The 15,000-nt window shown below is 45.5% G+C and overlaps 1 protein-coding gene across 1 annotated transcript in view; it reads right to left on the bottom strand.

The window, feature by feature from the left end:
- The window catches only part of LOC106599097 (adhesion G protein-coupled receptor L3), a 300,554-nt gene that overhangs the window by 210,293 nt on the left and 75,261 nt on the right, over positions 1 to 15,000 (bottom strand). Inside the window, 1 exon segment of the mRNA XM_045712874.1 lies at positions 8,284 to 8,497. Within this exon segment, the coding sequence (XP_045568830.1) occupies positions 8,284 to 8,497 (214 nt within the window).

Here is a 15,000-nt window from a genome sequence, read left to right on the forward strand (position 1 = left end):
TCTGTTACAACAGTGGATCAGTACTCAGGACATACTGCTCTGTTACAACAGTGGATCAGTACTCAGAACATACTGCTCTGTTACAACAGTGGATCAGTACTCAGGACGTACTGCTCTGTTACAATTAAAACAGCAATGAAGAGAACTTCACAAGCTTCTACAGTCTCCCACGTACACTACATGACCAACAGTATGTTGGACACCTGCTCATCGAATGTCTCATTCCAAAATCATGGGCTTTAATATGGAGTTGGTCCCCCCTTTGCTGCTATAACAGCCTCCACTCTTCTGAGAAGGATTTCCACTAGATGTTGGAACAGTTGGAAGTGCAGAATCGTCTAGAATGTCATTGTATGCTGTAGCGTTAAGATTTCCTTTCACTGGAACTAAGGGGCCTGAACCATGAAAAACAGCCCCAGACCATTATTCCTCCTCCACCAAACTTTACAGTTGGCACTATGCAATCCAGCAGGCAGTAATCTCCTGGCATCCGCCAAACCCAGATTCGTTCGAAGTGTGATTCATCACTCCAGAAAACGCATTTCCACTGCTCTTCAGTAAGGCCATTCTACTGCCAATGTTTGTCTATGGAGATTGCATGGCTGTGTGCTCGATTTTATACATCTGTCAGCAACAGGTGTGGCTGAAATAGCAGAATCCACTAATTTGAAGGGGTGTCCACATACTGCTGTATATATAGTGTACATGACACATACACTACACACACTACACACACACTGCACACACTGCACACACACACTAAACACACTACACACACACACTAAACACACTACACACACTACACACACTTCACACACACTGCACACACTGCACACACACACTACACACACACACACTACACACACTACACACACACTGCACACACACACTAAACACACTACACACACACACACTACACACACACTACACACACTAAACACACACTACACACACACTGCACACACTGCACGCACTGACGCACACACACACACACACTACACACACACACTAAACACACTACACACACACTACACACACTACACACATTACACACACTAAACACACATTACACACTAAACACACTAAACACACTACACACCGCCTGGTGCTGTGAAGGCTGAGACAGAGTTCTAAAGAGACAGGCTGCCAGAGGAGGTTGACCATGCTGGAGAGGTGACGAGTCAGTAGTGTGTGTGTGTGTGTGTGTGTGTGTGTGTGTGTGTGTGTGTGTGTGTGTGTGTGTGTGTGTGTGTGTGTGTGTGTGTATGTTGGAGTTGGAACACACACACACTTCAGTGAGTGCCAGAGCCTCCAGGGGCCAGAGGTGCCAATGATTATTGGGCTGGGGCCAGACCAGGGGCAGCCTCCAGCCATCCACCCTGGCACAGGTGGCCCTAACTGGGGCCAAGGCCAAATTGAGGCCCCTGCTTCGCCACGGGCCTTGGCCCACAACCCCACGAAACTCTCATCTGAACCACACAGGGAGATGGAGGGAAATGGAGGAAGAGGAGAGGGGGGGGAGAGGGAAAGGAGGAGAGAGTAATTAAAAGATGAAAGCGGGACTGGTGAAGGGATGATGAGATGGAAGAGAGAGGAGAGAGATGGAGGGAGAGAGGAGAGAGATGGAGGGAGAGGAGGGAGAGAGGAGTGAGATGGTGGGAGAGGAGAGAGATGGAGGGAGAGAGGAGAGAGATGGAGGGAGAGATGAGAGAGATGGAGGAAGAGAGGAGATAGATGGAGGGAGAGAGGGAGGAGAGATGGAGAGAATGGAGGGAGAGGTGAGAGATAAGTGAGAGAGGAGAGATGGAGAGATTGGAGGGAGAGAAGAGAGAGATGGAGAGAGATGGAGGAAGAGGAGAGAAATGGAGGGAAAGAGGAAAGAGATGGAATGAGAGAGGAGAGAGATAGAGAGAGATGACAGTGGAGAGGGAGTGAGGGAGGGGACAGTGGAGAGGGAGTGAGGGAGGGGACAGTGGAGAGGGAGTGAGGGAAGGGACAGTGGAGAGGGAGTGAGGGAGGGGACAGTGGAGAGTGAATGAGTGAGGGAGGGGACAGTGAGGAGTGAGGGAGGGGACAGTGGAGAGGAGTGAGGGAGGGACAGTGGAGAAGGAGTGAGGGAGGGGACAGTGGCGAGGGAGTGAGGGAGGGAAGTGGGAGGGTGGAGGGGCAGTGGAGAGGGAGTGAGGAAGGGACAGTGGAGAGGGAGTGAGGAAGGGACAGAGGAAAGGGAGTGAGGGAGGGAGGGGACAGTGGGGGAGTGAGGGAGGGAACAGTGGAGAGGGAGTGAGGGAGGGGAGTGGGTGGAGAGGGAGTGAGGGAGTGAGGGAGGGGAGAGAGGAGAGTGAGTGAGGAAGGGGACAGAGGAAAGGGAGTGAGGGAGGGAGGGGACAGTGGAGTGAGGGAGGGAACAGTGGAGAGGGAGTGAGGGAGGGGTGGGTGGAGAGGGAGTGAGGGAGTGAGGGAGGGGAGAGAGGAGAGTGAGTGAGGAAGGGGACAGAGGAAAGGGAGTGAGGGAGGGAGGGGGACAGTGGAGTGAGGGAGGGAGGAGTGGAGAGGCTGTGAGGGAGGGAACAATGGAGAGGGAGTGAAGTAGGGGACAGAGGAGAGGGAGTGAGGGAGGAGACAGAGGGGAGGGAGTGAGGGAGTGAGTGAGGGAGGGAGAGGGGAGGGAGTGAGGGAGTGAGTGAGGGGAGGGAGTGAGGGAGTGAGTGAGGGAGGAGAGAGGAGGGAGTGAGGGAGTGAGTGAGTGAGGGGACAGAGGAGAGGGAGTAAGGGAGTGAGGGGGGGGACAGAGGAGAGGGAGTAAGGGAGTGAGTGAGGGGACAGAGGAGAGGGAGTAAGGGAGTGAGGGAGGGGACAGAGGAGAGGAATATAGGGAAAAAGAGGAGGGAGGAGAGGGACAGAGGAATGGATAATAAATGAGGGAGTGAAGGAGGAGAGTGGAAGAAAGGGATGAAGAACTCTCTCTCGTATTTTTGGTTGAAGTGTTTTTCCAATGTGCACAAGGACTTATTTCAGAGAGATACAGAGAGGAATGTGTGGGAGAGAAGTGGGTTTAAAATCCAGAAGTAAAACATTGGCAGGAATACGGGAGTCTACAGTGTGTGTGTGTGTGTGTGTGTGTGTGTGTGTGTGTGTGTGTGTGTGTGTGTGTGTGTGTGTGTGTGTGTGTGTGTGTGTGTGTGTGTGTGTGTGTGTGTGTGTGTGTGTGTGTGTGTGTGTGTGTGTGTGTGTGTGTGTGTGTGTGTGTGTGTGTGTGTGTGTGTGTGTGTGTGTGTGTGTGTGTGTGTGTGTGTGTGTGTGTGTGTGTGTCTGTGTGTGTGTGTGTGTGTGTGTGTGTGTGTGTGTGTGTGTGTGTGTGTGTGTGTGTCTGTGTGTGTGTGTTGTAAGTTACAGTAGTTCCATTGTTCTCTCCTTAACTAATACCGAGTGGTTGAGGTGTTGTTTAGAGTAAACCTCCTCCCCAGAACACATCCTTATATCACCTTCCATCCAGAGTTATACCCCCCACACCACAGCACCACCAAGCCTCATAGTCCTCTCACTGTTCTGTCTACGATGGAACTGTCCAGAGTTATACCCCCACACCACAGCACCACCAAGCCTCATAGTCCTCTCACTGTTCTGTCTACGATGGAACTGTCCAGAGTTATACCCCACCACACCACAGCACCACCAAGCCTCATAGTCCTCTCACTGTTCTGTCTACGATGGAACTGTCCAGAGTTATACCCCCCACACCACAGCACCACCAAGCCTCATAGTCCTCTCACTGTTCTGTCTACGATGGAACTGTCCAGAGTTATACCCCCCACACCACAGCACCACCAAGCCTCATAGTCCTCTCACTGTTCTGTCTACGATGGAACTGTCCAGTGTTATACCCCCCCACACCACAGCACCACCAAGCCTCATAGTCCTCTCACTGTTCTGTCTACGATGGAACTGTCCAGAGTTATACCCCCCCACACCACAGCACCACCAAGCCTCATAGTCCTCTCACTGTTCTGTCTACGATGGAACTGTCCAGAGTTATACCCCCCACACCACAGCACCACCAAGCCTCATAGTCCTCTCACTGTTCTGTCTACGATGGAACTGTCCAGAGTTATACCCCCCCCACACCACAGCACCACCAAGCCTCATAGTCCTCTCACTGTTCTGTCTACGATGGAACTGTCCAGTGTTATACCCCCCACACCACAGCACCACCAAGCCTCATAGTCCTCTCACTGTTCTGTCTACGATGGAACTGTCCAGTGTTATACCCCCCCACACCACAGCACCACCAAGCCTCATAGTCCTCTCACTGTTCTGTCTACGATGGAACTGTCCAGTGTTATACCCCCCCACACCACAGCACCACCAAGCCTCATAGTCCTCTCACTGTTCTGTCTACGATGGAACTGTCCAGAGTTACACCCCCCCACACCACAGCACCACCAAGCCTCATAGTCCTCTCACTGTTCTGTCTACGATGGAACTGTCCAGAGTTATACCCCCCCACACCACAGCACCACCAAGCCTCATAGTCCTCTCACTGTTCTGTCTACGATGGAACTGTCCAGTGTTATACCCCCCCAAACCACAGCACCACCAAGCCTCATAGTCCTCTCACTGTTCTGTCTACGATGGAACTGTCCAGTGTTATACCCCACCACACCACAGCACCACCAAGCCTCATAGTCCTCTCACTGTTCTGTCTACGATGGAACTGTCCAGAGTTACACCCCCCCACACCACAGCACCACCAAGCCTCATAGTCCTCTCACTGTTCTGTCTACGATGGAACTGTCCAGAGTTATACCCCCCACACCACAGCACCACCAAGCCTCATAGTCCTCTCACTGTTCTGTCTACGATGGAACTGTCCAGAGTTATACCCCCCACACCACAGCACCACCAAGCCTCATAGTCCTCTCACTGTTCTGTCTACGATGGAACTGTCCAGAGTTATACCCCCCCACACCACAGCACCACCAAGCCTCATAGTCCTCTCACTGTTCTGTCTACGATGGAACTGTCCAGAGTTATACCCCCCCAAACCACAGCACCACCAAGCCTCATAGTCCTCTCACTGTTCTGTCTACGATGGAACTGTCCAGAGTTATACCCCCCACACCACAGCACCACCAAGCCTCATAGTCCTCTCACTGTTCTGTCTACGATGGAACTGTCCAGTGTTATACCCCCCCCAAACCACAGCACCACCAAGCCTCATAGTCCTCTCACTGTTCTGTCTACGATGGAACTGTCCAGTGTTATACCCCCACCACACCACAGCACCACCAAGCCTCATAGTCCTCTCACTGTTCTGTCTACGATGGAACTGTCCAGTGTTATACCCCACCACACCACAGCACCACCAAGCCTCATAGTCCTCTCACTGTTCTGTCTACGATGGAACTGTCCAGAGTTATACCCCACCACACCACAGCACCACCAAGCCTCATAGTCCTCTCACTGTTCTGTCTACGATGGAACTGTCCAGAGTTATACCCCACCACACCACAGCACCACCAAGCCTCATAGTCCTCTCACTGTTCTGTCTACGATGGAACTGTCCAGAGTTATACCCCCCACACCACAGCACCACCAAGCCTCATAGTCCTCTCACTGTTCTGTCTACGATGGAACTGTCCAGTGTTATACCCCCCCCACACCACAGCACCACCAAGCCTCATAGTCCTCTCACTGTTCTGTCTACGATGGAACTGTCCAGTGTTATACCCCCCACACCACAGCACCACCAAGCCTCATAGTCCTCTCACTGTTCTGTCTACGATGGAACTGTCCAGAGTTATACCCCACCACACCACAGCACCACCAAGCCTCATAGTCCTCTCACTGTTCTGTCTACGATGGAACTGTCCAGTGTTATACCCCCCCCACCACAGCACCACCAAGCCTCATAGTCCTCTCACTGTTCTGTCTACGATGGAACTGTCCAGTGTTATACCCCCCCACACCACAGCACCACCAAGCCTCATAGTCCTCTCACTGTTCTGTCTACGATGGAACTGTCCAGTGTTATACCCCCCCACACCACAGCACCACCAAGCCTCATAGTCCTCTCACTGTTCTGTCTACGATGGAACTGTCCAGAGTTCTAACAATTACATTACAACTGTCCAGTGTTCTAACAATTCCATCACAACTGTCCAGTGTTCTAACAATTACATTACAACTGTCCAGTGTTCTAACAATTACATTACAACTGTCCAGTGTTCTAACAATTACATTACAACTGTCCAGTGTTCTAACAATTACATTACAACTGTCCAGTGTTCTAACAATTACATTACAACTGTCCAGTGTTCTAACAATTACATTACAACTGTCCAGTGTTCTGATGAGACAGTCCTTTGTGACACTCAAAACGAGAGCCCATCCGAAATATAGAATTTAAAATAGGAATGGATGTAAATAGAGAGGGATGAAGAACAAGAATAGACCATTCAAAGATATCAGAATGCCTCGGCAGCCATTTTGAATTTAGCATAAGAATCATCTCCTCAACAACACAACATTCCTTAAGTAAAGTCCCTCTATAATCACCACACATATTAAGTGGAACTTTCATGGCAGCATCTTCGTTTCCCCTTCAACCCTGTGTATCCCAATGGGGGAGGGAATATGGGAGCACACAGATAGCAGCTGGGCCCATAGGGCTCTGGTCACTAGTACTGCACTATATAGGGAATAGGGGAATATTTGGGTGATTCCCTCTGGCTCACATAACTGGAGCTAACAGTCTGCTCTAGCCCCCGGGTGTGTGTGTGTGTGTGTGTGTGTGTGTGTGTGTGTGTGTGTGTGTGTGTGTGTGTGTGTGTGTGTGTGTGTGTGTGTGTGTGTGTGTGTGTGTGTGTGTGTGTGTGTGTGTGTGTGTGTGTGTGTGTGTGTGAGTGTGTGTGTATGAATTATGGATAGCTAGAACAACACACTGCATCTGTCTGAGCAGGTGGCCGGCCAGGCCAAAGCAACCAGAGGCAGAGCTGCACAGCATGATGGAAAGGTGCTTATGATAGAGAGAGAGAAATGGAGGAGGAAGAAGGGAGGAGGAGGATAGAGAGAGGGGTGAAGATAGGGATTCAGAGCGGGGGAGAAGGAGAGGAGAAAGAGAACCAGGGAGAGGAGAGAGAGGGCCAGGGAGAGGAGAGAGAAGACCAGGGAGAGGAGAGAGAAGACCAGGGAGAGGAGAGAGAAGACCAGGGAGAGGAGAGAGAAGGCCAGGGAGAGGAGAGAGAGACCAGGGAGAGGAGAGAGAAGACCAGGGAGAGGAGAGAGAGGACCAGGGAGAGGAGAGAGAAGACCAGGGAGAGGAGAGAGAAGACCAGGGAGAGGAGAGAGAAGACCAGGGAGAGGAGAGAGAGGGCCAGGGAGAGGAGAGAGAAGACCAGGGAGAGGAGAGAGAAGACCAGGGAGAGGAGAGAGAGGGCCAGGGAGAGAGAGAGAAGACCAGGGAGGAGAGAGGAGAGAGAGAGGGCCAGGGAGAAGAGAGGAGAGAGAGAGGACCAGGGAGAGGAGAGAGTAGACCAGGGAGAGGAGAGAGAGAGGCCAGGAAGAGGAGAGAGAGGACAAGGAAGAGGAGAGAGAGAGAGGACCGGGGAAAGGAGAGAGAGAGGACCAGGGAAAGGAGAGAGAGAGAGGACTAGATAACGAAGGAGGAAGCTGTTAGCTGTGCTTTAGTCTGCCCACAGCACCACCTAGAAACACCACTCCAGATCTGCATATCTAACCTTGAACAATTCAGTCTGAGAACAGATGGATCGTCTCATCTATACACAGATAATGACCGTCTCAACTATACACAGATAATGACCGTCTCAACTATACACAGATAATGACCGTCTCATCTATACACAGATAATGACCGTCTCATCTATACACAGATAATGATCGTCTCAACTATACACAGATAATGACCGTCTCAACTATACACAGATAATGACCGTCTCAACTATACACAGATAATGACCGTCTCAACTATACACAGATAATGACCGTCTCAACTATACACAGATAATGACCGTCTCAACTATACACAGATAATGACCGTCTCAATATAAGATAATGACCGTCTATATACACAGAGAACGGCCAAATAGACATTATATAATCATCACAGCTTTCTGTAATTCTAGATCAGCTCACCTGAGAGACATGATCTTCAACAGACAGACAGACAGACAGACAGACAGACAGACAGACAGACAGACAGACAGACAGACAGACAGACAGACAGACAGACAGACATAGAACTATAAATCTAGATCAGCTCACCTGAGAGACATGATCTTGTATGCGTCGGGCAGGTAACATCTAGTATTTTCCATCTGTGCTGGGTCCGAGTCACAGATCTTGTCGTCAGTGCGTCCGTAGTTGGCACTGTCAATCATGATGACGTCTGTGCCGGGGCAGCGTAGCTCGATGGGGTAGGACTCACAGGACAGTTCCCTACGGACCACCGCCATGGGGACCGGGGCTCGACTCACCGCTGTATAGAGACAGGGAGGAGATATACAGGTAAATATAAACCCAGCCTTGGACCCTGGCATTAGTTACATCTTGGGGTGGTAGGTATATATCTGTATATCTTGGACCCTGGCATTAGTTACATCTTGGGGTGGTAGGTATATATCTGTATATCTTGGACCCTGGCATTAGTTACATCTTGGGGTGGTAGGTATATATCTGTATATCTTGGACCCTGGCATTAGTTACATCTTGGGGTGGTAGGTATATATCTGTATATCTTGGACCCTGGCATTAGTTACATCTTGGGGTGGTAGGTATATATCTGTATATCTTGGACCCTGGCATTAGTTACATCTTGGGGTGGTAGGTATATATCTGTATATCTTGGACCCTGGCATTAGTTACATCAACGTGTTGTTGTTGAACCCTTTAGAATCCTCCGGTGGGACTGAGAACAGAATACACACACTGAAGGACTCTCATGTTGCTCTCTGAACGCCTTCTCTCTCTCACACACACACCTGTACACAACAATTTTGTAAATCGTTTTAATTTAACCTTTATTTAACTAGGCAAGTCAGTTACAATAACAAATGGTTATTTACAATGACGGTCTACCGGGGAACAGTGGGTTAACAGATTTGAACCTTGTCAGCTCGGGGATTGGATCTAGCAACCTGCTGGCCCAACACTCTAACCACTAGGCTACCTGGTGCTAAAGCAGAGATACCTGCATTAAACACAATGCTACCATTCCTGACATAAACTGGTGATCTACAGCCCCCCCCCCCCCCCCGACCCACCGCCACTCGTCCTCTCGCTCCCTGTCAGAGTAACCATAGCAACCCCGTCCTTCCTCCGCGCCTGTCCCGGGCTCTGATTAGCGTCATAGTTACACGGATACAGCCTGGAATCTGAATGAGCTCAACGCCACTACATCTACTGAGACGCAGATACACACACACACACACACACACACACACACACACACACACACACACACACACACACACACACACACACACACACACACACACACATGCAGAGATACACACACACACACAAATACACGTACACACACACACACACACACACACACACACACACACACACACACATGCAGAGATACACGCACACACACACCCACACATGCAGAGATACACGCACACACACACACACACACACCCACACATGCAGAGATACACACACACACACAAATACACGTAACCACACACACACACACACTCTCTCTCACACACACACACACACTGAGAAATGCATACTGCGAGGGACAGTCATAGTGACACGTACATCAAATATTGCAGACGCACACCCAGAAATGGGACATAGAGAAGGTCAATATGGTGTGTGTGTGTGTGTGTGTGTGTGTGTGTGTGTGTGTGTGTGTGTGTGTGTGTGTGTGTGTGTGTGTGTGTGTGTGTGTGTGTGTGTGTGTGTGTGTGTGTGTGTGTGTGTGTGTGTGTGTGTGTGTGTGTGTGTGTGTGTGTGATAGACTCTGTCTAGATCAGTTGTCTCTCAGCCTTCAGGCCTGAAACAAGAAGAAACAACAAGATCCAGTTGAAGTCAGACATTTACATAAACCTCAGCCAAATACATTTAAACTCAGTTTTTCACAATTCCTGACATTTAATCCTCGTAAGAATTCCCTGTCTTAAGTCAGTTAGGATCACCACTTTATTTTAAGAATGTGAAATGTCAGAATAATAGTAGAGAGAATGATTTATTTCAGCTTTTATTTCTTTCATCACATTCCCAGTGGGTCAGAAGTTTGCATACACTCAATTAGTATTTGGTAGCATTGCCTTTAAATTGTTTAACTTGGGTCAAACGTTTCAGGTAGCCTTCCACAACCTTCCCACAATAAGTTGGGTGAATTTTGGCCCATTCCTCCTGACAGAGCTGGTGTAACTGAGTCAGGTTTGTAGGCCTCCTTGCTCGCGCACAGTTTTTCAGTTTTGCCCACAAATTTTCTAGGTCAGGGCGTTGTGATGGCCACTCCAATACCTTGACTTTGTTGTCCTTAAGCCATTTTGCCACAACTTTGGAAGTATGCTTGGGGTCATTGTCCATTTGGAAGACCCATTTGCGACCAAGCTTTAACTTCCTGACTGATGTCTTGAGATGTTGCTTCAATATATCCACATCATATTTCCCCCTCATGATGCCATCTATTTTGTGAAGTGCACCAGTCCCTCCTGCAGCAAAGCACCCCCACAACATGATGCTGCCACCCCGTGCTTCATGTTTGGGATGGTGTTCTTCAGGCTTGCAAGCATACCCCTTTTCCTCCAAACATAATGATGGTCATTATGGCCAAACAGTTATATTTTTGTTTCATCAGACCAGAGGACATTTCTCCAAAAAGTACGATCTTTGTCCCCATTTGCAGTTGCAAACCATAGTCTGGCTTTCTTATGACGGTTTTGGAGCAGTGGCTCCTCTTGCGAGGGCACTCATTTTACTGTGGATATAAATATTTTTGTACTTGTTTCCTCCAGCATCTTCACAAGGTCCTTTGCTGTTGTTCTGGGATTGATTTGCACCAAAGTAGGCTCATCTCTAGGAGACAGAACGCATCTCCTTCCTGAGCGGTATGACGGCTGCGTGGTCCCATGGTGTTTATACTTGCATACTATTGTTTGTACAGATGAACATGGTACCTTCAGGCATTTGGAAATTTCTCCCAAGGATGAACCAGACCTGTGGAGGTCTACAATTTTTTTTCTGAGATCTTGGCAGATTTTTTATTTATTTTCCCATGATCTCAAGCAAAGAGGCACTGCGTTTGAAGGTAGGCCTTGAAATACATCCACAGGGACACCTCCAATTGACTCAAATGATGTCAATTAGCTTATCAGAAGCTTCTAAAGCCATGACATCATTTTATGGATTTTTCCAAGCTGTTTAAAGGCACAGTCAACTTAGTGTATGTAAACTTCTGACCCACTGGAATATGATACAGTGAATTTTAAGTGAAATAATCTGTCTGTAAACAAATGTTGGAAAAATTACTTGTGTCATGCATAAAGTAGATGTCTTAACCGACTTGACAAAGCTATAATTTGCTAACAAGAATTTTGTGGAGTGGTTGAAAATGTAGTTTTAATACCTCCAACCTAAGTGTATGTAAACTTCCGACTTCAACTGTATATATGTTTCTGTTTGAGCGCAAAGAAAAGGAGAGAAGAAGAAGGGAGAGAGTGGAGAGAATAAGAAGGGAGAGAGTGGAGAGAAGAAGAAGGGAGACAGTGGAAAGAAGACGAAGGGAAAGAGTGGAGAGAAGAAGAAGAGAGACGGTGGAGAGAAGACGAAGGGAAAGAGTGGAGAGAAGAAGAAGAGAGACAGTGGAGAGAAGACGAAGGGAAAGAGTGGAGAGAAGAAGAAGGGAGACAGTGGAGAGAAGACGAAGGGAAAGAGTGGAGAGAAGAAGAAGAGAGACAGTGGAGAGAAGACGAAGGGAAAGAGTGGAGAGAAGAAGAAGGGAGACAGTGGAGAGAAGACGAAGGGAAAGAGTAGAGAGAAGAAGAAGAGAGACAGTGGAGAGAAGACGAAGGGAAAGAGTGGAGAAGACTGTGAAAGACAAGAAGTGTTTCTGATGTATTTTCCATCAACAACTGATGGAGGTAAAGTAGTGGAGGCAGTCACCCCATATAATCTACTGGCAATGAATCTACTGTATGAATGAATTTACATTATGAATCTACCGTATGAATGCATTTACATTATGAATCTACTGTATGAATCTACTGTATGAATCTACAGAATGAATCTACTGTATGAATGAATTTACATTATGAACCTACTGTATGAATCTACTGTATGAATCTACAGAATGAATCTACTGTATTAATGCATTTACATTATGAATCTACCGTATGAATCTACAGAATAATCTACAGTATGAATCTACTGTATGAATCTACTGTATGAATCTACAGAATAATCTACAGTATGAATCTACTGTATGAATCTACTGTATGAATCTACTGTATGAATCTACAGAATTAATCTACAGTATGAATCTACTGTATGAATCTACTGTATGAATCTACAGAATTAATCTACTGTATGAATCTACTGTATGAATGAATTTACATTATGAACCTACTGTATGAATCTACTGGCAATGAATCTACTGTATGAATGAATTTACATTATGAATCTACTGTATGAATCTACTGTATGTATGAATCTACATTATGAATGTACTGTATGAATCTACTGTATGAATTTACATTATGAATCTACAGTATGAATCTACTGTATGAATATACATTTTGAATCTACAGTATAAATATATAGAATGAATCTACTGTATGAATCTACATTATGAATCTACAGTATGAATCTACTGTATGAATCTACTGTATGAATCTACATTATGAATCTACAGTATGAATCTACTGTATGAATCTACAGAATGAATCTACTGTATGAATCTACAGTATGAATCTACTGTATGAATCTACTGTATGAATCTACATTATGAATCTACAGTATGAATCTACTGTATGAATCTACTGTATGAATCTACATTATGAATCTACAGTATGAATCTAATGTATGAATCTACATTATGAATCTACTGTATGAATCTACTGTATGAATTTACATTATGAATCTACAGTATGAATCTACTGTATGAATATACATTTTGAATCTACAGTATAAATATATAGAATGAATCTACTGTATGAATCTACATTATGAATCTACAGTATGAATCTACTGTATGAATCTACTGTATGAATCTACATTATGAATCTACAGTATGAATCTACTGTATGAATCTACAGAATGAATCTACTGTATGAATCTACAGTATGAATCTACTGTATGAATCTACTGTATGAATCTACATTATGAATCTACAGTATGAATCTACTGTATGAATCTACTGTATGAATCTACATTATGAATCTACAGTATGAATCTAATGTATGAATCTACTGTATGAATCTACTGTATGAATCTACTGTATGAATCTACATTATGAATCTACAGTATGAATCTACTGTATGAATCTACAGAATGAATCTACTGTATGAATCTACAGTATGAATCTACATTATGAATCTACAGTATGAATCTACTGTATGAATCTACTGTATGAATCTACAGTATGAATCTACTGTATGAATCTACTGTATGAATCTACATTATAAATCTACTGTATGAATCTACTGTATGAATCTACAGAATGAATCTACTGTATGAATCTACTGTATGAATATACATTATGAATCTACAGTATGAATCTAATGTATGAATCTACTGTATGAATCTACTGTATGAATCTACTGTATGAATCTACATTATGAATCTACAGTATGAATCTACTGTATGAATCTACAGAATGAATCTACTGTATGAATCTACAGTATGAATCTACATTATGAATCTACAGTATGAATCTACTGTATGAATCTACTGTATGAATCTACTGTATGAATCTACAGTATGAATCTACTGTATGAATCTACATTATGAATCTACAGTATGAATCTAATGTATGAATCTACAGAATAAATCTACTGTATGAATCTTGAAAACAAGTCTTATAAGAAGTTTGCTGAAGATGATCATTATAAAACATATGTTGTCAAGGAAACTAAACTGTTCTGTAAACATTACCATAGAAACCAGACGGACAAGGAAACTAAACTGTTCTGTAAACATTACCATAGAAACCAGACGGACAAGGAAACTAAACTGTTCTCTAAACATTACCATAGAAACCAGACGGACAAGGAAACTAAACAGTTCTGTAAACATTACCATAGAAACCAGACGGACAAGGAAACTAAACTGTTCTGTAAACATTACCATAGAAACCAGACGGACAAGGAAACTAAACTGTTCTGTAAACATTACCATAGAAACCAGACGGACAAGGAAACTAAACTGTTCTGTAAACATTACCATAGAAACCAGACGGACAAGGAAACTAAACTGTTCTCTAAACATTACCATAGAAACCAGACGGACAAGGAAACTAAACTGTTCTCTAAACATTACCATAGAAACCAGACGGACAAGGAAACTAAACTGTTCTCTAAACATTACCATAGAAACCAGACGGACAAGGAAACTAAACTGTTCTGTAAACATTACCATAGAAACCAGACGGACAAGGAAACTAAACTGTTCTCTAAACATTACCATAGAAACCAGACGGACAAGGAAACTAAACTGTTCTCTAAACATTACCATAGAAACCAGACGGACAAGGAAACTAAACTGTTCTGTAAACATTACCATAGAAACCAGACGGACAAGGAAACTAAACTGTTCTGTAAACATTACCATAGAAACCAGACGGACAAGGAAACTAAACTGTTCTCTAAACATTACCATAGAAACCAGACGGACAAGGAAACTAAACTGTTCTGTAAACATTACCATAGAAACCAGACGGACAAGGAAACTAAACAGTTCTGTAAACATTACCATAGAAACCAGACGGACAAGGAAACTAAACTGTTCTGTAAACATTACCAT

This window comes from Salmo salar, unplaced genomic scaffold, assembly GCF_905237065.1.
Source record: "Salmo salar unplaced genomic scaffold, Ssal_v3.1, whole genome shotgun sequence".
Classification (NCBI taxonomy): Eukaryota; Metazoa; Chordata; class Actinopteri; order Salmoniformes; family Salmonidae; genus Salmo; species Salmo salar.